Genomic DNA, 24,694 nt, shown 5'->3' with positions numbered 1-24,694 from the left:
TCTGACTGTCTGGCAATGAACCCGAATTATTTGCGGGAGCAGTCCCAAAAGCTTTTGGAGGCCCGGCAGTCAGCTCCATACCGCTCGAGGTCCTGGTCGAGAGGGAGGTCGCGGGACAGGTTACGGAGTCACCATCAAGACTCCTCTTTGAAGATGCGATGCGGGATGCGGAAGGTCGTCGCTCATTGGCTCCGTCCACGAGGCCTACTGGGCCTGCTCAGAGCTTCCCTCCCTTCCCGGGAGCCAGGACGACCCCTGCCCAACTCTGAAGTTTTTATGAAGCCCTGCACTCCATCTTTGGGCAGCCCAACTCTGCTGGCGCGCCTTCAGGCCCCGCAAACTCGGCTGGGGGTTCTAGGCCTTCGATGCCAGCGGCTTCAGCCCCGGCGCTGCAGTGCCCCAAGGGATCCAGGCCTGGATCCGGATTGGCTCAGGTCGACCTTACAACACCTCCTCCGGCGCCGATTGTGTCCCCAGCCACCATCGACCCCTGCCTCCTCCTCGACATTAACTCTGAGCCGGACCAGTTTCGACCGGCACCGGTAGTGGCTACAGCCGGTACTTTTGTACCAGTGTCCTACCCTGGTGTTCCGATCGTCCTAGGTTGCAGCCAGAGGAATGTGAGAAGGACTGGGAGTGGTCTGTTGACCCTTTGGCAGACCAGTTGGACGAACCGGACTGGAGAGAGGAATTGGGTGAGGCCAGTGGTCTGGACACCTCTCCAGCGCTTGGCATGCTTTCTACCCTCACCGTGGCTACGAAGGAGGGAGCCTCCTAAGCAGTGGTGTTGTGTAGGGCTGTTAAGGCCTTGAACCTTGAGCTTCCTACGGTGGCGGTCAGGACTAATCTCCTGACCAAGGTACTTCAACCGGCAGCGGCCTCTTCGGAGCCCCTGCTGCCGTTCAATGAGGCCCTCACGGACATCCTTCTGGCCACTATGTTCAAGCCCAGCACAGGGGCCCCTGTGGATAGGATGATTGCCCGATGCAAACGCCCAGCCATGGGCGACACCATTTTCCTCTCAACATCTTAGATTGGTGGTCCAAGCCTCCACTTCCAAAGGCGCGTTTCCTACTGCTCCATCAAATAGGGAATCCCAAAAGCTGGATCAAATTAGGAAGATGTTTTCTTTCGCCAGCGTAGGACTGCGGTCCGTGAACACTGCATGTCTATTGGCCCGTTACACCCCTCTGTGAGGGATATGGTCGTGCAGGTGCTGCCACAGTGCCCAGGGGAGGCCCGGGCCGTTCTCTCCTGTGCAGTGGCTGAGGGTAAAGATGCAGCGAAGTTCGCCATACGAAGTGGGCTGGACATCGTCAACTCGCTAGGCAGGACGATTTCATAGTCGGTAGCCCTGAGACGCTACGCCTGGCTGAGGTCCACTGGCTTCTCATGTGATGTCCAATCAACGTTTTTGGACATTCCCTTTGATGTCCGTCACTTGTTTGGCGACAAAGCGGACAACTTGCTTGAGCGTTTTAAGGATTCTAGAGCTACACCCAGATCCTTGGGCCTCACTACCACCTTGTTATGTTATGTTAAATAGGTCTTTTATAGCGCACGGCTACTCCTAGGAGTGTCCCGGCACTTTGTGTTTCATGACCTGAAAAGAAAACATACAAAACATAACAGTAACAGTTAAAGAAAGAAAGGCTCCCTAAGTACAAGAACTAGGACAGGAAAACCTTTCACCCCACGCAATCTGCTTTTCCAGGCTACAGAAGGGGTGCCCCACCACGTTCAACCCAGAGCCACAGGCCTCTGCAACCTACCCAGCCTCTGCGCGACCGGGGACATGGGACCCAGCCTCGTGGGTCTGGGGGCCAGCGGGCGGGCCAGTCCACCAGCGCCCCCTCTGCTGCAGCCTCCAAACCTTCCTAGTCCGATCTTTCAGGGCCACCAGTAGCCAGTGGGCGGCAGGATTAGCCATTACCTCCCCCACTGGCGTAGCATCACGTCGAAAAGGTGGGTTTTGCAGATAGTCCGAAGGGGCAACTCCCTCCCCTTTGAGACTACCCATCCCTCCATGCCACCCACATTCCATCGCATGTGGGAGGATCATTTGGCCATTCTCCGTCAGGATGTTAAGGCTCTCTTGGCCAAGGGAGCTATCGAGCGTGTTCCTGTGCCAGAAGTAGGTTGTGGTTGTTATTCCCATTACTTCCTGGTAACCAAGAAGGACAAAGGCCTGCATCCTATCTTGGATCTCAGGGACGTCCACCTCTTCCTCCGGAAGGAGAAGTAAAAAATTTTAACATTGGCTCAGGTCCTGGCTGCCTCGACCCTGGAGACTGGATGGTAGCGTTGGACTTGCAGGACACCTATTTTCACATCCTGTCCTGCCTGCCCACCGGCATTACCTACGGTTCACAGTAGGCCACAAGCATTTTCAGTCCACCGTGCTCCCCTTTGGCCTTACCAGCTGCAGTCGCAGTCTTCTCCTATCTCGACGACTGCCTGTTGAAGGCGAGTTCGCCCCAGGCTGTCGTCTCCCACCTCCAGACTACGGCGGACCTCCTGCATTCGCTGGGGTTCACTATCAACGTGCCGAAGTCACTCCCGATTCCTTCTCAGAAGCTCCTTTTCATTGGGCGGTTCTGGATACAGCGCAGTTTCGGGCTTATCCTCCCGAGCAGCGAGTCCGGGATATTCGTGCTATGATTTCAATCTTTCAGCCTCTATCCTGGGTTTCAGTCACACTGACCTTGATGCTGCTGGGCCTCATGGCCTCCTGCATCTGCTGGTGGATTAGGCTAGATGGCATTTGCAAGCTCTTCAGTGGTAACCTGAAGTTCCAGTGGGCACAGCATCAGAGGAATCTTTCCGATTGTGTCCAGATATCGTATGGCACTGCACACCAATTGCAGTGGTGGCTAACTAACCAGGATTGGGTCAACAGCAAATCCCTCTACCTTCCCAACCAGAGTTCACAGTGCTGACGGATGCATCCCTTCTGAGATGGGGCGGCCACATGGGGGAGGCGGAGATCCGAACCCTCTGGTCTCCGGCGAAGTCCAGGCTCCACATCAACCTTCTAGAGCGCCTGGCGATTCGTCTTGCACTGAAGGCATTCCTTCTCTTTGTTTGTCAAAGAGTAGTGCACGTGTTCACGAACAACACCACCACCATGTGGTACTGCAACAAACCGGGCGGTGTGGGGCCGTGGACCTTATGTGAAGAGGCCTTTCGACATGGCTGGAACATCAGGGCATGTCTGGTGGTTCAACACCTGGCAGGTTACCTGAACGCCAGGGTGGACAAACTCAGCCGCAGGTGCATGATGAGACCCGAATGCCGTCTTCACTCAGAGGTGGTGCAAGGTCTCTTTCAGCAGTGGGGAGAGCCCTGGTTAGATCTGTTTGCCACCGAAGAGAGTGTGCAATGTCAGAAGCTCAGCACGTTAGATTTTCCAAGGTGGCTCTCACTTGGCGACGCTTTTCGTTGTGAGTGGAGTTGTGGTCTTCTATACGCCTTTCCGCCTGTACCACTTCTGCCCAGAGTGCTGAAGAAGAGCAAGCGCAACCGGGCCCGTCATACTCGTGGCTCCAGATTGGGCACAAAGAGTCTGGTATCCTGAGCTATTTCACATGGCCATCGATCCTCCGATCAGACTGCCCCTTCGGGAGGATCTTCTGTCGCCGCAGCAGGGGACAGTCCTTCACGCTAACCTGTCCAGCCTCCACCTCCTTGCGTGGAGATTGAGCGGCAAGAGTTGACCGCTTTTGACCTTTCTCCCGAAGTCTGTAATGTAAATTGGGCAGTCAGGCATACCTCCACTAAAACGATATACGCCTGTAGATGGAACAAATTTGTAGCATGGTGCACAGCAAAGGCTCTGGATCCCCTTTCTGCCCCTCTTTCAGAGGTTCTCCTCTTTGGTCTTTCTTTAGCCCAGTACGACTCTGCTCTGGACACCCTGAAAGGCTATCTTTTGGCCGTTTCGGTCTTTCTTTGGCTTCCTGATCAGCCTTCTCTTTTCAAGTCCCCTATTGTAAATAGATTTCTTAAGGGCATTACTCATCTCTTTCCTCCTATTCCCTTCGTAATGCCCCAGTGGGACGTATACCTGGTTCTAACGTAACTTTCGAGCCATTACATAATTGTCCTTTCTGACTCTTGGCTCTCAAGGCTGCTTTTCTGGTTGCCATCACCTCTGCTCGCAGGGTGAGTGAGCTGCAGGCTCTTTCTTCTAAACCTCCCTTCCTGGCTATTCATCAGGATAAAAGTTGTCATTAGAACTATACCTTCTTTTCTTCCCAAAATGGTTACCTCTTTCCACATAGGACAGACCATCACTTTGCCCACCTTCTTCCCGCCCCGCATCCTTCCAAGGAGGAGGAGAGACTCCACCGTCTGGATCCAAAACACGCGCTATCATTTGACCTGGATCGCACAAAACCATTCCAGATAGATGAACAACTCTTTGTTGGCTATGTGAGCTCCAAGAAAGGTCGGGCCGTGCAAACACGGACCATCTCTCGATGAGTCCCCCTTTGCATCAAAATATGTTATTCTTTGGTGAAAAAGGAACCTCCAGTGGGCTGCGCGCCCACTACACGAGGTCAACGGCAGCTACTACTGCTTTGGGACGTGGAGTCCCCCTATATGATATCTGATAGGCGGCCACGTGGGTATCCCTGCACACGTTCAGAAAACACTACTGCCTGAACAACCAAGTCCGGAGGGACGGCTTCTTTGTCCGTTCTGTTCTCCAGGACTTAATGCTGTGAACTTAGTTCGCAGACCCACCTCCTTTGTTATTGCTGGAGTATCAATTCTAAGGTAAGGAATCTATAAATAATAGTCTCTTCCAGATGAGCAAGTTACTTACCTTTGGTAACGATATATCTGTAAGAGACATATATTAGTTATAGATTCCTTACCGCCCCACCCATCCTCCTCGTTCTGCGATCTGAGTTTTAGTGTAAGGGACTCCCTTTCAGGGCCCTAGTTTTTTGCCCCAGTGGTCAGTGTCTTGCTTGGCTCTGCGCTTCTGGCATGAAATGTTGTGTAAAGAACTGGCGTCAGCGCGCAGGGGTGGTGTAAATACCGTGATATCATCCCGGCGAACACAATGCCAGCGACGGACGTGGAGATGACCGACGCCACCTACCAACGCGCAGGGGTACTGCTAATGAAAAAATCTCTGGATCCAGTCTGACGCCTGCGGGTAATTCTAAGGTAAGGAATCTATAACTAATATATGTCTCTTACCGAAATATCATTACCGAAGGTAAGCAACTTCTTCATTTTCTCTCAACAAATGAGGGAACAAAGTTGCACACACTTTTCCAGCTACCTCAGGTGATATGAAAGTGAGCTATTAAGAAACAAATTACACTGGTAGCCGTGCTCCTACCAGGAGTTCAAAATACAGTGGCGTAGAGGCTAAGCAGGCAATCGAGCACCTCGCACGAGTGGAAACTAAAACAGCAATTAGCGGAGAGATGCTTGCTCGAAATAGTGCAAGCCAAAGATAGATGTCTCTGCAGCACAGCAGAATGCAGAATCTCAAATCTTCGCATCAGGGTACTTGCACCATCAGGTGTTAAATCCCTTGTCACATTTATGGTCAGAGAAATTTTTGCATATGCTTTTCCCACAATCTCTTTTATACTAGTGTTACACAGGTGAGGGTGCAGAGCAGGAACCATGATTTGTAAATCTTGACCACACGTCAATGTTCCAGACAAGCCTGGTTATTAGATCTGGTGAAAAGACCAAGTAATAATGAGACTACCAGCACATCAGGATGTGTTAACAATGCTAGGTGGCCATAAATATTACCCGAAACTAGCAATCCTTCGCCTAGCAGCATTGTTCCGGAGGGCCTAGACTTTGGACACCTGTTTCTTCCACAGAGAGCCATAGAAGTCCTAAGGGAGATGGACCACCATGCAAAAATGCTACACCTCAAAACGGTTAGTTTATACCCTGTTGCAACAGGGTAGAGCCTGGGGACATATAATGAAAAAGGCAGAAGTTGTGGCTTCACTTAACTACACAGGTCTGTCCCTTAATTCAAAAGTGGGTGCCCACTTCTAGAGGTCAGACTGCCCCCAGATCCCCTACAACACGATAATATTTAATCAAAAGAAAGGATGGCACCCCAAATAACCAATAATTTCACTAAAAATCTTTTGGTGAATGGTCAGGTGTATTCCCACACAGTTCATCAATGGAAAAGGAGCAGCTAAATCAAGGAACTTTTTTCAAGCACTTTATTCCAGATTCTTCTTTAGTATTCAAAACATACAATTTTATTCCACCCTTCTTTTAAAAGGTCAGTGTGTTCAATGGTGGCTCAGTTTGTGTTTAGTCCCCACGATGGGACTTAATCAGGGACTATAAAAATATACACAAACACACTTTTTACAATAAAAACAATTAAAGCCATCCATTTGTGATACCATATCAACAAAAAAAGTATATCCGTGTGTGCGAGATTTTTAAACACTGTTCACTGTATTCATAGAAAATTCTTTTTAAAAAAAATATTTTATTGAGAATACATGAGTAAACAGAATTCAAATTGATCGCTTACAGCATAGTAACACATATCTTCTTACAGTAAACATTTTACAGATGACGAATAAAGAAGAAAAGAAAAAAAAAGAAAAACAAGCAGCTGGGGAGCCAGATAATCAAAATTTTAATATTTGCATCCAAATAAGTCATAACTGCGCTCCAGATTTCCAAACCCAATTTCTTTTTACGCCGCTCTTTAAGAGCATACAAGCTATGCTCCATATTAAACATAGAAAAATACCTTGCCCTCCAGGCCTCGAATGTAGGGGGTTCTTTTTGCAACCAATCAGAGGCTATACATAATCTTAGTACAGCAGTGGCTAAAAAAATTAAATATACATTTTTACTTGGAATTGCTTCAGCCGCAGCCCCCATCTCTACCCCTAACAAAATCTGAACAGATGATAAATGCATAGGAGCTCCTAGTATTTCTGTTAGGAACTTGTCCAGCTGCTCCAATAATCTAATTAAGGATGGGCACGCATAGAAAATATGTACATAATCAGCAGCGGGGTTCCCACACCGGAAACATTTCCCCGCTTGGTCCCCACTCCATTTAGAAATCTTATCCGGTGTATAATAAAAATTATAGGCGGATTTGTAATGCTGCGCAGTTAATTTAGCAGATAAAAATAAGTGCATAGCGAATTCAATAGAAGCCTCTAAATGTATATCCTGGCGTCCTAGTCTCTTCTCCCATTTACGGCTTTGCTCCTCCAAATCATTAGGCTTCGTGCTGAGCATAAGCACATATAATGTACCAATTCTTGCAGCTTTTCTGTTCGCTTCTATCAAAAGGTTATGTTGGATATTACTTCAAGTGTTCAACAGATAATGCCTAATTTGCAGATATTTGAAAAAATCCGCCCGGGGCAGGTAATATTGCTCCCTGAGTTGATCAAATGATTTGAGACCCTCTTCCGAAAAAAAGATCCCCAACTAGAATAATACCTTTGGATCTCCAATTATACACAATACGATCCCAAAATACGCTTGGGAAGAAAGTTGTTGCAGCCAATGATGTGTACCAAGATATTTTTTCGAACACGTACATCTTCTTAATTGTTTTCCATATTTTGTATGCCGCCCGAGAACCTTAAATCTAGTATGTTTGTAGTAGCTCCAGTCTAAATTTAAAAACAAACAATTTTTAGCTTTCACACCGAGTAACAGCTGATATATAGAAGGACATTCCGCTATATCTGAGGGCCTCACCCCTGTGAGTAACATAGTCATATGTTGGATCATACAAGCGTAATAATACAGGGTAAAATCAGGTACAGACCACCCCCCTAACATTCTAGGTAGGACCATATACCGCATTGCCCTCCTGGCCTTCCCACGAGACCATAAAAATCATGTGCAAATAGACTGTAATTGTACCAGGCTGACTTTTGGGATTTCTAAGGGTACACACCTGAAGTAGTATAAGATTTTTGGGAGGATCATCATCTTTAATACATTACACCTCCCTACTAAAGAGAGATGTAAACATTTACATCGATCGAGCTGTCGCCGAACCCCCCATCAGCATCTCTCCCCAATTCGACTTGACCAGTGCTGTTGCTGAGGTCCGGATCCGAACTCCCAAATAGATGACTTCTTGTAAGACCCTTTGATCCGAATATGCACTCACATTCACACATAATCTGGGTTTTTGCTGTATTTAGCTTACAGTCAGACACAGCCCCAAATTCTGTTGCCAGATACTCAATCTCCTGCATCGCTGCTGCTGGTTTGGATGATACAACAGCAACGTCGTCTGCATATGCAAGAACCTTATATTGTTGGGCCTGTATAGTTATTGATTGAATCCTAGTGCTTGATTCTATCATTTTTAAAAATGGGTTGATGTATAGTGAGAACAGTAATGGGGAGCATGGGCACCCTTGTCTGGTGCCACGCCGAATGAAGACCGCCTCCGATTTGAGTCCCATGGTGCATATCCTGGCAACCGGTTGACGATAAAGTGTCTGTAAGCTGTAATGTACTGCTGCCCAAACCCACATCGCCTCATCACATCCCATAAGAAGCACCATGAGACTCGATCGAAAGCCTTCTCGGCATACAATAGAATCAGGCTGGACGCCTCCCCTGTTGCATTGGCGTGATCTAATAATGTAATTACCCGGCTTACATGGTTTGTCGTACCCCAATTCGGGATAAATCCAATGGAGTAATGACTGTTGCTAACCTGGTGGCCATTATCTTTGAATAAATCTTCCCATCAGTGTTCAGTAGAGATATTGGCCGGTATGAGGCCGGGAGATTTGCAGGCTTATCCTTCTTGCAAAACACGACAATGCTGGCTTCATCCCAAGATTTGGGAGCCGCTCCTTTCTGGGCCTCTCTAACTGTTGCTAGCATGTCCCCTTTCAACACTCCAAAAAAGCATTTGTATAATTCCAGCGGCCATTTATCCGGGCCAGCCGCCTTACCAGTTGCTAGCCCATTTATTGCCGCCTACAATTCATCCAACGTAATTGGGGGGTCTAACCTTTCTGCCTCATCGGCAGTGAGGCCCTGTTCACAGTATTGATGTACCAGTCGTTCTGCTTGGTCAATATCATAGTGATCTCCAGCACAGAGTGTATCATAAAAATGTTTAAAAACCGCTAATATACCACTCTCGTTCTCGATGGAACACCCGCTCGAATCTATAATATTGTTAATTCTTTGGGAAGCTTCTTTTACTCTACGTTTTTGGGCTAGGCACCTGCCACTTGCCTCCCCATACTCATAGTGGAGCTGCTGCTTAATGACAAATTTTTTGCAGCGTCCTGACTCCAGTGGAGATTTGTTCTAGCCTTAGAGCGAGCTACCGCAGTTGCTAACTCAGTGATATCGACACCTGTATGTATACCATGCATAAGCAGCTCCTCATAAGGCCCTGATACAGCTCCTGAAGTTCAGACCCCAGCTTTTTTTTTATTATACAGCCCATAGCCTAGGGTTTCTCCCCTAAAGGCAGCCTTCCAGGCGTCCCACACAAAACTGACATGAGTGCTTCCACGATTAATACGAAAAAAGTAACAATCCATTCTTTCATACATTCTAGAAATTGCTGATCATGCAGTAGCTTGCGCTCAAAGGAGAGCCCCCTAGGCTTAGTAGCTGCACCAATACCTAAAATAGTTAGAACCACTGGGCCATGGTCCGACGTGACCCGTGGATACAACTGAATAGATGCCTGATTCAACATAGATTGTGAAGCAAAAAAATAGTCCAATCTTACTAACTTTTGGTGAGGAAAAGAGAAAAAAGTGTATCCCGCTTCAGTTCCCCTAAGGGAGGCCCAAGCATCTACCAAACCATGTGCAAGCAGCAGTGACTGCAGTGCTTTAAAAACCTGTGGTTTCCTACCCATATATCTCAATTTTTTATTACACAGTATATTTGGTGCCAGATTTATATTTAGGTCCCCACATAGAATCACTGGTACCGGCCATGTTGCTAATTCCACATTCAAAAAATCTATAATTGCGGCTTCATCTAAATTGGAGCCGTATATCGAACAAATCGTAAATTTTATAGCTCCTACAACACATTCTACTATTGCCCATCTCCCAAGCCCATCCGTTAGAATTCTACCTGTATTGCCGATGTGTTTTTTAACCAGAATTGCAACACCTCTAGATGTGCATGCTTGTTTAGTATATGCAAGTAAATCGTACCCCAACTCTGCTAACAATTTCTTCTTGGCCCAGACTACATGTGTCTCCTGGAGGCACATTACATCACAGCGGAGCATCCGTAATTCCTGTGCTACCCGTTGCCTTTTATCCAAGGAATTCAAGCCCCTAACATTCAGCGTGCCTATTCTAATACCCTTAGCCGCCATCAAATTCGTAATTTACGCCACCCGCTGGTAACCAGCACTGAGTCACACATGCAGGGAAGCAATTTGACAGACTGTACTCATGTATTATTTTCATTTTTGTTTCCACCACCCCACCCACGAGCACCCCCCTTCCACCCCCACCCGCCATCTCCCCACCGCCACCCAAGCCAGGGCTTAAGGAACATGTCCTCTGTGATGGGAAGTGGTTGTGCGCTGCCCCCGCCACCCGGTCCTTCACCTGGCAGACATCCTACCACACTGAGTCCCTTCCCAGATCTTTATCATTTCTCCCCCTTTGTCCCTTGTCTACTTAAAATAAACAGTCTCTATCTAGAGATATTGACTAACATACATCATATATTTTTCATAATACTTCAGCGGCTTATTCTATGCATATTTCATCAAAACTAAACCGTATCTCCTGGTTGAGTAATTAATCCCAGAAAAGTGGAAAGAAAAGAAAAAGCCATCAAAATTAAAGACTAGGACCAACAAAGGGAGAAAAAACACCACAAAAAAAATATCAAGTCCACCTGGAAGAGAATCCTACATATCTACCTAACTTTTAAGTGCGGCTTGCAGTAAGCAAATATAAGCCTTTACTCACTTCCCAGAGTCTTCAAAAAGTCTTGTGCCAGTATCACAGAGGTGAAATAACGGGTTTGCTCTTTGTGTCACTTTCAATTTTGCAGGATTGAGGAGGAATGCCATAGCACCTTTTGCCTGAAACAATGCAATCATCTGCCGCAACTGCCACCTTTGCTGAACGGTGGCAGGGCAGAAATCGGGTCGTACAAAGAATTTGCAGCCCATGCCAAGACGCGCTTATCTGGCCGGGCCAAATCATAGATTGCCTCATGAAGCAGATAATTATTAAGGCAAATAAGAATTTCCCTAGGATATATATTAGTGTCAGTTCTCAGATCACCTTCCGCTTGCGTTGAGCAAATGGAAATCTATGTGCCCGAATGATTTCAATCTCCCAATTCCAATCCTTTAATTCCGGAAAAGCCTCCTTAAACATAGCAATAATTAATTTTCTTGGATCCTGTCCTTCTTTAGACTCCGCTACACCAAGAACGCGCACATTGTTCCGTCTTGAGCGCTTCTCCAAATCTGTCAGTTTCCAGTCAACGTCCAACTTAGTCTTTTGTAGAATCTCAATGGTAGACTGTTGTTTAGCGAGAGAGTCCTCAGCTCCAGAAAATCCGCTCTTCTGCTTCCACTACTCTTGTATTTATCTCTGCACAAGATTTAACAACCCTTCTGACAGTGTTCTGCAATTTCTGTACAGCGCGCTGTGTGCGCCGGCCTTCAGCTTTCGTCTCCGCCCGATGGGCCATAATGCTCTTATAAATTATTCTCAGGGTCACAGGGGTCTCATCATCATCATCTTAATTTGCTATGAACGGTATACCTTCCAAACCTGTGTCCCCCATTGCAGCAGTTTCCCATCTGGGTTGAGCAATTCCAGCACACCGTGCATGTGGGGGACGATCAACTAAGTCTATAATTTCTTTTACTGTTTCCTGGTATGGGGACTGCTCTGATTCAACCTCTTCCTCTTCGTCCTGGCCGTCCCCCCAATCGCCTGCTGCGCTTGAACCATCTAAGTCGTCTTTAAAATACCTGCTCCGAGACTGCTGAGAGATCAGACATTGAGTAGAACTTTCCTTCTGAGCCTGCATACTCTGCCTCACTTCCTTTGTCCATTAAGAGACTAGCATTATCCACATTGAGATTATCCGCTGTTATTGCATCATTACTGATAGCTGGTAGTTGTGTATTTACAACAGGGAGCCCTGTATGGCTCGCAGCCAATGGAATAGGAAGCAGGCTATCCTTGGATACTATTATATGTCCAGGACTTTGACTGGCTGCCCCCAAGTCTGTCCCCGAGTCTACAGTTCCTTTAACAGCATTTACATTAACTTTAGCAGCTGGACGTTTATTAAAGATTGCCGGTACTGTGCGGGCTTTATCACTGGCTTCCTGCTGTATCAACGGGGTATTTTCCCTCGGTCGTCGAATATTAGGGGTCTGGGAGGGAGCGTCAGGAACTATTGGTCTATCATTACGGTTTTTGCCTTCATCGCATCCCTTGGTTGCCGTCCCACCATCGGTAGCAGTCGTCGAGCCCGACGCGTCTACAGAGCCTGTAGAGTCTGCCACAGCCGCCCCCCGGGTTTTTGCACCTCTACCTCTACCTCTCTTGCCATCCCTCTAAGAGAAGCTTCACAATTCGGAGAATCCCTTACCACAGACAGTGCAGGCGCCGCGGAGCTGGCGTGTTTAGTCCGACACAGAAGCACTCGGCCTACCTCGCTCTCCACGGAATAGATGGCAGCTGCTGAACTCAGTCCAAGCCAAACTGATCCGCTCCGTGTTCAGCGAGTACTCCGCAGCACTCCCGGTGGTGAGCTCCGCCTTCAGTCCACCTCTGCCTATGCCTCTGCCTCAGGTGATTCAGCGGGCTGCTTTCGCTACAATATTGCTCTAAAGCTCCATTCTCCACGCACCCACGCTGATCCGCGTGGTCGCCGTTTCCCACTGATTTCACTTTGGCCAACAAAGTCTAAAGAGCAAGTATGTCTTTTCAGAAGTTAGGAGGAGATCGAGAGCCGCATAGGTAGCCTGGCTGCACCCCACATCAACCGGTATGTTCCGTCAGGTAAGGAGCCGCAGGGAGCAGTAACCTAGCCACTCACACAGCCACAGAAGCGGCTGCCATCTTGCCCTGCTTCTCAATTCCGTATTCATACTAAATGTATGAAATTGTTTATTTAGGGTGCCATTGTTTCATTTAATTAAATAAACCCTAAGGACAGTTGGACACAGGACGCTACTTTTGTTGCATGTCTTACCTTCTAGATAAGGGCCTTTCATATGCCTGACGTAAGGTACACCTCAGCCATGGTGATTCACACTAGAGGCAATATGGGAAGAACATTTTACATGCTGGAGAAAAAGAGATTTGTAGAAGGGGGGAGGATAGCTTAAACAGGGTCTATATCCACATCATTGTGGAACTTAAACCTATTGCTTATGCAGCTGATTAAGCTGCCTTTCAAGCCTATGCATAAGTCAGGACTGATGCTTTTAACACTCAAGGCAGCTTTTCAGATTGCCATGACACCTTTGCGAAGAGTTAGTGAGTTGCAAACATGACAAAAGAACCTTCCTTAAAGACACATTAGGATAGAGTGGTAATGAGAACAAGCCTACGATTTCTGCTAAATGTAATTTCACAATAAAGTATAAAAAAAAAGTAATGAATGCTTGAATTGACCCAGCCATAGGCAAATCAGCTTTGATCCTCCTGCATATAGGAGTGGTCCATCCCAAAAGACCAGCAATACAAAACTGGTTTTATCCTGTTTGGGCCTCTTCAATTGGGTGCAGCTTGGTTCCAGTTGACACATTTTCAAGTTAACCACCTATACAGATACTGACTCTTCCAAATACCAAGATCACAAGAAGACAGATCTGTTCTTGCTCTGAATGTCAAAAGAGCAGTTATGTATTTCTTGCAGGAAGCAAGACAAATCAGGAAGATAAACCAGTTTTTAGTCTCCCTTGCACCGTCAAGCAAGGATTCAGCAGACAACAGAACGGAGTTTTGTAAGACAGATGGTACAAACTGTCCAGACATGTTACTATACAGTGGGGGTAGCAGTGGGTTCAAAACCCAGGAGCGAACTCGACAAGGAGGAAAGGAGCAGCACTTGCATTCATAGTTAATATTTTAGGTACATGATACCTGCATGGCAGCCACATGGTCTTTACTACACTTTTATTAAACATTATTGTGTGGATAACCAAGTTTACAAGGCGGCACAGGTGGAACAAAAAGTATTAAAGCACCTGTTCTCAAATATAAACTAATTTCAATCCAACCTCCCAAGAGGGAAGAATACCGGTACATAACCTATGCACAACTTGTAAATCCAGGCGAGATTCACGCTGCAAAACAAAATGGTTACTTATCTCTAGGAGTGGTTTTGCAGCTGGAATAATTTTCTGGATTGACTTGCGACCGTTCCACCTCCCCTGAAATGAGTAGGTTTATTGAAGACAGGGCAGGTAAAAAAGATACAGACGAAAACAGGAAGCAACAAGGACAAGAGTTGCCAAAGAGCAAAAAAGAATCTGAATATGCGAAGAAACATAGTTTCTTCGCAGTGTGTGTCTGTGAGTGAGCCTAATTTCATATGGGGATGGACAAGACACCAAAATGGTCCTCGCCACCTGGGGGTTGGGATATGGTACTATAAGAGACCATTTCAGACCCAACCACTAGATGGTGGAATAATGCCCAGCATGTGAATCCAGAAAACTCTCAAAATTTCTCCTGAAACTAATAGTAACTATTTAGTTTTCAAATGATGAAGTCAAAAGTGGAAGGTTTGTTCTCTAATAAGTAGTACCAGGTGGGAAATGGTCAGTTTTAATACCTATTTGACATAACCATGAAGTTAATTAATTTTGTTTTCATTGGATAGTAGTCAAATATACTTTTTTAGAATTATTAATTTTTGGTGTTATCAAGGCAAGTTAAACAACAAATGCATATTGTGTAAATTTTCTTTTTTCTAGGTTTTGTGCAGGAATGGCAATGTTTCCTATCTTTTAATTTCCTTCCTACTTTTTGTTCATCATTTAGGCTTGTAAGAGAGGTAATTTTGACGTTGTGCGACTGATGATTGAAGCTGGAGCAGACTGCAACACATTGTCAAAACACCAGAATAGCGCACTGCACTTAGCCAAACTGAGCAATAATGTACTTGTGTATGAACTTCTTAAAACTCACCTGGAAACGTAAGTGACATGTTGGGGGTAGACATCCTTTCTTCTTGTGGATGCAATTCTGTTTGATTCTGCAACGATCTGTTGAGGTCTAGCACTGGATCACTATTGTCATTTGTGTGTAGTACCGATGAACGAACACTGGGCATATTTTTTACTCACATCCACTGCGCTGTTGGGCAGTGTTTTTATGAAGAAAGATTTTCTTGATAATTGTGTGAAATAAATAACCATTTGATTGGTATCAGTGTGGCTTTCATATGTCTAGGCTCCATTGTTTTGTATTGCAAATATTAGAGTCTAGTAGTTGTGGCATAGAGATATGAATAATATGCAAGGCCTTTAATATGTGATTTACTTGATTAGGCTGACCTCACAATGGGCCTCATTCATACGTTAAGAAGTCTTTTGGGAAGACGCATCCTTCGTAAGAGAAAGTCTACCTTTGGTAAACAATATTCATGCTGGCTATCCAATGTTCCTCCTCACCCTTGCCCTCCTCTTCTGAGATGGTGCTGTTCAGCGCCAGAATAGCCTACCGGGTAATAGTGCACTCTACAAATCTGCATAACGTAATAAGATTCCAAGAGTAATAATTGTGTCAGTTGATTATGACAGTACCTAAAACATTGTCCCTAGGTTGACTGGTTTTAAATCAGCTTTAACTTTGCCCAGAATATCCCATTACCGCCCTACCAGTGTCTTGTCAAATATGTTTCTCTGAGGACTCAACTTAACCTGCAGAATCTACCACCTCTTTTAAAGAGGGAAGCCAATTTGCCCCTACCTCCGTTTTCCCCTTTCACACTACATATTGTAAATGTGACTAAAGTTTTTATTTTCTGCAACTCTGTTTTGATTACTCCATAATTTATTTTGGTTTTATTTCTGACTCCGTTTAGCTCGGATTGTTTATACTGGCTTTATTGACTCCGTGCCATTCAAAGACCCAAATTGGAGAGACCTCCGTAGAACTGGTTTACTTGAAGTGTTTTGATACATTTAGGTTAGTTAGCTCATATTCGAAATGTATACACTTTTAGATTGCTCCATTCCTGATGTTGGGATAAACTAAGTGTTCTCTCTGTCTTTCAAAATATTAATGAAGACTCACAATGATAAGGAAAGACTTTTACCTGTAATTATAATTCAAAAGTTACGTTATTATATTCCTAAACAGTCTACACCCCTCCCCAGTCTGACCTGGAGAGGATATTATGAATGTTGATGGGGATATTATTTTTTGTTCATTAGACAAAATGAACTAACTCTGAGGTTGGTTACATGGGTCTGTTTTAGTGTGTGGATTATGGAGGCATGACCCTGAAAGCACCATAATTCGTGCCTGCAAAAAGTTATATTGCTGCTTATTGTAGGGAGTAAGGTATTAATTTCTTGAAGTACCCCAAAGTCCTTAAGGTTGATTCTTCGTAATGTAGTGTGTGGCCCTAATATCTTTACCGAAGGATGGGAGGGAGTGGTTTCTGGATAGATTTAACAGATCTCGAGAGAATTAATGGCCAGTGGCAGCTGGCATCTAGTATTTTAAACATGATTAAAAAAAAAAAGCACTTGCCGGATTCTGACGACATTCACCTCACTCCAACTTGGTCTGCTGTGACAGCAATGCAGGCCCCAGCAAACTTCCTCTACCAATCCTACGTGCACACGTGCTGTTAGCCAGCATGCGAGCAGTGCCCTGATTGATGGGAGCGGCCTCTCTCGGCGCTCTCAAGGGCACTTGATGCCTGCCCTTGTTCTCAACCTAGCTGTCTTAAGGGGTTTCAAAAGCGCATGTGTGGCTGGCCTTCTCAAAACGGCTGGCTAGAGACACATGTGCACTTTAAACGAGTACAAAGGCAGCCTTCTGCCCACCACTCCACCCTGCTCACTCAGAAGGCCTACCCCTTCCGGGCGCTCGGTTCAGGATGGGACAATAAAAAATAAAATGGTAGTCAATTACCATTTTATTTTTTATCTCTGGGGCTTTGGGGGGGCACGTAAGTGGGGTGACGCTCCAGTGGAGGAGCCGTTTCTGGTCAGGGCATGATATCGATTGGTTTGAGAGACTGCTTGAGTAAAGTTGTTATGCTCCATTTGGTTGGCAGTTTATTTGTTGGGTTGGCAGTTGATCACGAAGAACCACCTTAGATCTGAAAGTCTGTTGCAATGGTGGGCGGGGGACGCATTAATCACACTGGATGATTGGCACCTTTTACTGTTTATAAATGTGCATCCAACCTGTTTTGTAATAAGAGCTACTTTTGTTCAATGAAAATCATCCTATGCTACAAATTTTATTATGAACAATGGCCACATCAGAAAAGATTGCAGTAGTGGCTCCCATATGCAAGCTGTGATCACCACATTGCATTAGGCAGAATTATCAGCATTAATGTAAATCATGTTTTGTCAATTTGGAATGCCTCTGCATAGGTAATGCATAGCCGAGATAGTTGCAAAGCCCCGGACACCAATGTTATAATATTACTAAGAAGTCTCCCAAACGCCACAATGTTTATTAGTCACATATCAACCTTTGAACATCAGGTCATGAGAATACATATTTTGTCTAGAATACACATTCTAGATTTTGGTCTACATATATTAATTCAGCCAAGCAAAGCTCCTTCTAATTTAGTATGCGTGGCTAGACACGGGAGAACTACTGACAAGTAGCTGGACAGTTACCAGTAGCTCATGAGCTACTCGTAAGAGAAGCCTGGTTTATACAAACAAAGAATAGAACTGTAAATGAAATTACTCTGCCACTTCTCTGTATTCTGTAATGCTCCACCTATAATAAGCCTTTTTCCAATCTCACCCTATTGCTGATATTTTGTATACAGGACCGGATTAAATGTTGGGATTTTTTAACCCACAAAATGCATTGTATTTTATTTTACCGCTGATTGAAGAAAAACAAATCAAGAAAACACAGAGAACATTGTTCTCCTTTATGTTTATTTATCTTCGAAATTAGCAGTTATGAAAATATACCCATGATGGAAAACATTGATTACTGGCAAGTACTTCTTTGTCTAGCACACTGGTACAAAATGTAATTGCTTACATCTATTAAGCACTTTTTTAGTAAAGATTTTATTTTTTGAAATGTAAATGTGTCCTAATATTTTTCAGCGTCTCGAGAGTTGCAGAAGAAACCATCAGAGATTACTTTGAGTCGCGTCTCGTCCTGCATGAATTGGTTTTTCCAATAGCATGTTACAGACTCTGTGAAGGGCCTGATTTTGCTCTGGATTTCAATTATAGGCCACCACATGTGATACCCGAAGGTAATAAATTTTTTGTCCTACAATGGCATTTATGTCATACATTATATAATAATCTGCATAACTCGCCTCTACTATTCAGGTTTGCATATGCATTAAATGTTTGTTAAAGAAAAAACGTTATTGGAAGTATCTGTGAAATGAATAAAGTGGGGCATGTTTGTATTTGAATTAGGACAAACCTTGATGCCGAGCAATATATACAGTGAGTTTTACATTGAATAGTCCATAAGTGGGGTGATGGAAGCAAGGTAAACAGAGTAGCTAGGAGGCTAGAGGCCTCAGTGTGGCTACCTTTACCCTAGAGCGGAGCTTGATGCTCCCTGTGAGTGTCCACCAGAGTCACAGAGCACCTGATAGCACTGGGAATTGTGTGACATTACCTCAGTGAAGAAGTAAGTTAATTCAGTCTGGAGACTTGTCCGGTTGGCTGACTTAGCTCACATTGTTTCCCCAGCTGGGAGCCTTGGACCGTCCAACATAGACAATCATTTGGGCATGCTCTTGATTCCAACGACAAGTGAAGTATCTGAATGGCAGACAGCTCATTCTGTACAATGTGTTTCTAAATGTGCATATTGAGCCATATCTTGGTGTTTGTATTTGAAATGTTTTTTCTGTTGAGACACATTTCAAATAAAACTAAGATTAACAAAAAATATCATCAATGTGAAAGGTAAGAAGGGGAGAGTCTAGAGTCTGGGGATTCTCACAGTAGTACAGCATGGAAGATGAACTGTCTCAACTGTCTTTCGAGTGTCCAGGTTGAGCCTTCTGGAGTAGCTAGGCAGCCATCAAGCCACAATGCAGCATTTTACCATTAACAGGTCTGTAGGCTATAATGCCTATTTACTGATGTGTCTTTCACTCTCCCTGCTTTCAAAGGCACCGTAAAAACTGCTCACAACAGCTATTTATTTTATTTTATCGCAAGGTTGTTTAAAGAAGAACTAAAAGTTAGGGAAAAAAAGTACCAACACTCTGATGGTGTTTGTTGAGTATAAGAAACAAACCAGAAATTCAAAAAAATTACCCTTATAAGTGTATTGGGGTTCTGCACAGGGGGTACAGATGTTCCATCTTAACTAAGCGAGAATTCTCATGCTTGATAGCTATGATTACAATTAAGTGATTTTTCCCTAGTATGCAAATAGCTTCATCATGCCATTAAGAATTCTGACTAAGCTGGGAGCATGTGAAGGTCTACATCCTCTCACAGAATCTACAGTAACCGCCATCTGTGCATGCACTTGATTTCTGAGGGTTTATAACAAAGTGACAATGTTAAAGGAAATTAAAGAATGGGCAGAAATAACCTTGAGACATTTCATATATATGCCACCTAGTTGTGGCAACAATCTAAAAAGGGAAAATTGAGAAATAAACTAATTGATGTTGGGCAGTCTGTGTGATTGTAAACTAAATATATGCGTAAAAAGTGTCATTGGAGTGACAATGATTGTAACCTGTTCAAAATCCAATAAAATGTGCTTGCAAAAGTAATCTAAGCATGCCTTTCTATCTTTCTGTTAAGCATTGAGTATTAACAAGTACTTACGTTGCTAAATTGTTTTCTTTTTAGGATCTGGGATCCTTCTGTTTGTATTTCATGCAAACTTTTTTGGAAAAGATGTTGTCGCTCGACTCTGTGGACCTTGCAGTGTGCAAGCTGTGGTTTTAAACGATAAATTTCAGCTCCCTGTGTTTTTGGTAAAAAAATAAAATTATATTACTGTATACAGTGATTTATATGCCTTGTTAATTTGCATGAGTCTAGTGTTCAAGATTGACCTTGCAAATAGGTTAAACCTAAGATTTGTTTTCAGATGTTTACCTTACAGACTACAAACATGCATTTAACCCATGTTCCGTAGACCTTGTCAAATAATGTTTGTTTTTTTTTGTAAATTCTACTAATTGCGTTTTCAAATCCTAGTATGCAGTACAGCCAGCTGGACGTCTTAATGCAGGGTATGCTCAAGCTCTCATAATCCTTGTTACAGTCAATTTACATATATAGCACTAGTAGCTAGTTAATGGTAACATACATAACTACTGACCGAGCTCCAGGCATCCCTCCTCTTCGCCAACAAATTGTCAACCCTTGCAACAGCTGGTAGTCATGAACCCTCCCCTCTTTCAACTCGAATGTTCTCTTCAGGCCAAAGCCTATTTTATTGCATCATTCCATGTGCTATTTATCACAATTTCTAGTGGAGTATTTACTCCTCTGAGTCACTCCCTTGGATAGTGTTTCTTGAAATTGGTTACCCAAGTATTTCCTTAGGTTTTAATTCTTCAAATGTAGTTGTATTTTAGTTGTTAAAACGTACTCTAGGAGGAAGGTAGGGGCTTGGTTCCAATTTGATCATTAGTACTGTAAACTCCACTTCTGAGGCTTTACAATGTGGTATATTAAGAAAGTGTCCTTTTTGCATGGTTCCCTCCACTTTTTTCTTGATGTTGATACTCTTCGACTAAGTGTGCCCTGGGTTCCTACTAACCAGGTACCCAGGACCTGTATTCTTTCCCCAAAACGTTAGCTTTCCACTCCCATATTGCACCTCTCTGGCCACAGGCAAGTCCCTTGTAAAAGGTGCCATGGGTACCAAAGGCACTGTGTCCAGGAATGGCCTCCAAGGACTGCAGCACATATTGTGTCTCCCTTAAATTTCCTGTACCTTAACACACACACACTGCCCTTGCAGGCTACGTGTTTTGTTGCAGAAAAAAGTGCAGAGTTGACATGCATACCTACAACCCACTACCTGTGGTATAGGTAAGGCCCCCGTCTAGCTGAGTGCACTATATTTATTTATTTAATTTTTTAGCTTATAAAGCGCACTTATGCCCAAGGGCGTCCTGGCACTGCATACTGACTCCAGAGCTAGATGGGGGGGGGGGGGTCTTGAGCCCCTTTCGGAATGAAAGAAGCTCTGATGTTTCTAAGATGCCCGGGCAGGTTGTTCCAGGCTTTCGCCGCACGGACGAGGAAGCTGCTTCCTCCCCATCTGTTCCTACCTGAAACACCCCTAAATTTAGTATTTTGGGGCAACCCCAAACCTTGAGGCGAGGTGAAGCACTACCCCGGGCTCCGGCCATCTTTAAGATGGGGAGCCCTGCCCAATCACAGCTAGGCTCCTGCCCCCCTCCCACAGGAGCGGAGCAGACTAGGGGGTGTACTTACCCCAGGACAGGGACCTATTGGTCCCTGCCCTACCTGTAACGCCCCTAAATTCAGTAATTAGGGGCTCTCTGAACCTTCCATCCTCAGATCCCGATAAGAAAAGAAGAAAGAAGATCAAGAGGAAGAAGACCCGCTGTGCAGCTGCTAACAGGACGGCACCCACTGACTTGGCCCCAGCCCTACCGGCCTGTCGATCCTCGAACCTGCTCCTGCTTAATCCCGGCAACTCCTGCGGACAGCAACCTTGGGACCCCGGAGAACCTGCCTGCCTTGACCCTCTTGAAGACTGGGACTCCCATAAGCAGAGGCTGTGCTTCAACAACCATACCCCTGGTGCCAGCCAAGAAGCCCTAGACCAACCCACTCTGCAGCCGCCGAGCCCGGCCCGTGCCCGAGTGATCCAAGACCACGAGGACGTCTCCCCAGCAACTGGGACCCGAAGTTCAGTGCCCAAAGACCCTCCTCGACGAACCAGACGACGCCTGCAGCCTCAGAACCAGGGACCCCTCCAACCGCGACCAGCCCAGGATAAGATCTCCCGACGCCCAAAGACACCCCTGCACCCGGCAGCCCCCTGTGCCTTCCTTTGGGGTACCTACCTCTTCTCCAAGATCCCAACTTACCTCTCGAAGTGGTGGTTGCACCTGAAGAATCACCGTCCCAGAGTCTGCAGCCTTTGTTCCCTTTTTACCTTTTCTATTGAATAACATTGAGATCCTGAAGCCTCAAAAGCACCCTGCACCCAGCCGCTCGAGTGCCACTGGCTGTGCCACCTTTGTCCTATCCTACCTCCCCCCTTGCCCTGAGCAAGTGACCAGGAGCCCAGCTCCCACAGCCGCGTGGCCTGCTAGCCAGCAGCCACCAACCGGAGACCCCCTTTCCCTCATTAGATATCATTGGGCCTACCTACCTCTGCGGCCGGCCGGCCCTGCGCTGCTGGGGCGGAACCAACTGTACTTACCTGACCCTGGGGGACCCCTGAGTCTATACCCGGAACCTTAACTTCACCAGCCAAGTTCTCACCTGGAAACCGATAACTTGCTTACCTGCCATTGGATAATATTGACCCATTTTTACTCTAAATTTTTTTAAGTGTGAAGTTTTAAAAACTGCAAATATTCATAGAAAATGAGCCAATTTCCGAAGTACTCACCTGCAAGCAGGTGAGAAACCAGTACTGTACCTTGCAGCCCAGTACTGAACCGCAAAAGTAATCCTTACCGGGTTTACTAGTAAACTGTATTTTCTCCATAGGAACCCATTGTATGCTTTTCTATGAAATTTCTTCTAAGTACCTACTTTTGAAAACAAGAAATATTCTTTAAAAATCATACGAAATACTGAAACACAAGTACATACCTGTTTTAAGTTCAGACCCCAGTGCTGGCCCTAGAAGCCCAGTACTGGATTACAAAAGTAACGCGATCATACTTCACCTGCAACCTGAATTTTCTCCCATTGAATAACATTGCCAGATTGTCATTGAAAAGTTTTTAAGTGTGAACTTTTAAAACAGCTTTATATTCATGAAAGTTCACCACAGTAACTAAAACGTTTTTGCTAATCTGGTTTCAGCTTGGACCCCAGGACTGAATCTAGGATCTAGCCCTGGAACTACTAAAGTAATCTGTATGTAATCAACTGTACTTTTATGGAAACAATACATTGAGCTAAATGCTAAAGTGTGTCTAGACTTGAGTTACCTTCAGCAACTCCTGTACCTATTGTGTTCACCACCTTTATTGCTTCCTTGCACAGTAATTACATAAGAGTTGTCATATCTAGCAAAGTATAGTTCTATGCCTGTTGGTTCTAAAAATAAAACAACTATATCTTTGGATATAAAAACCATTGGCTTGGAGTTCAGTTTTTGAGTGTGTGAAATCCTTTGCTGACTGAGTGTGTACAACAAATGCTTTGCACTGCCCTCTGGTACTGCCTTACTGCTCGACCAAGCTACCACTTTTGAGAGTAAGGTCAGTCCTGACTTTAACCTCTGTTATACCTTTGGGGTTGGTGGACTCTATACACACTGTACTTCATTATTGTCCAGTATATATAGAGCCACTTTCCCACACCTGATGTGAACACGAAAACTAGAATAACACTATCTTGGTTTTTCGTGGAATGAAGGGTTCACTGTGTCAAGTTATTCCCAACTCCTACCCACAGGAAGTGGTCATATAGGGATTGTAGTAACCCTAAAGGTGCGTAACCCAATGGCTACCTCCTGTCACTCCCCTTATTGCCCCTAAATTGAGTATTTAGGTGGCAACCCCTTAATGTGGGGAGCTCAGATTGGTCAGACCCAGAAGAAGAGCCGCTAAAACGAGAACTTAAGATTTGCTGTGTCGTTTTTGGCGCCAAACCCTGCCTGCTCCTGTTTTGACAATTGTGAATAATTCAACTCGTTCTGCAGCTGAAACTGTAACAAGAAACCCGGTAGGCTGCCAGCAATTCCCCTTGGAATAGAGCCGAGTCCGGAATTACCATGCTGCTGCTCCCCAGTTGTACTGACATAGCTGCCCAGGAAGAGGTCACCATGCTCTGGAAGGTCAGATCTGTCTCCCAGCCAAGTGAGAAGCAGCCAGGACCAACCAGAGCCGCACAAAACCAATACTCTGGGTACCAGACCACTTGCAGCGATGAGAGCCTGATTGAGTCCAATCCGGACTACACCGAAACCGAGCAACCATCAAGGGACGTCCGCACCACAGAGACCCACTTCCAGAGTGGCCCAGCTGCCCTGATTTTTGTTCCTACAATGAACCCGCCCATCTAACCACTCTGTACCTGAGCGCCCTGGGCCAGGTTATCGAGAACCGACTGGGCTGCCCTGCTCCCAAGACCCTTGTGAACCAAGTCCCCACCCCACCACCTCCCAATATTTAAAAAAGTACTTACTTGCTTACAAAGTTCTTGGTATCAACATTTAAATAAAAGTACAAGTTGTTTTAATAACTTGTCCCATTTGTTGCCTCTGTGAGAACAACAAATGCTTAGCTCTACTCTGATAAGCCTAAACTGCTTGACCACACT

General features: G+C 45.2%; 1 protein-coding gene across 1 annotated transcript in view; it reads left to right on the top strand.

Moving 5' to 3' along the window:
• The window catches only part of MPHOSPH8 (M-phase phosphoprotein 8), a 284,316-nt gene that overhangs the window by 214,511 nt on the left and 45,111 nt on the right, over nucleotides 1-24,694 (top strand). Inside the window, exons 10-12 of the mRNA XM_086935216.1 lie at nucleotides 15,033-15,187; nucleotides 18,317-18,471; nucleotides 20,051-20,178. Of these exons, the coding sequence (XP_086791342.1) occupies nucleotides 15,033-15,187; nucleotides 18,317-18,471; nucleotides 20,051-20,178 (438 nt within the window). The remainder of the gene's footprint in view (nucleotides 1-15,032; nucleotides 15,188-18,316; nucleotides 18,472-20,050; nucleotides 20,179-24,694) is intronic.

Source organism: Lissotriton vulgaris, chromosome 8 (assembly GCF_964263255.1).
Source record: "Lissotriton vulgaris chromosome 8, aLisVul1.2, whole genome shotgun sequence".
Classification (NCBI taxonomy): Eukaryota; Metazoa; Chordata; class Amphibia; order Caudata; family Salamandridae; genus Lissotriton; species Lissotriton vulgaris.
The sequence above is the reverse complement of the archived record's forward strand: the minus strand, read 5'-3'. Positions and strand labels throughout refer to the sequence as shown.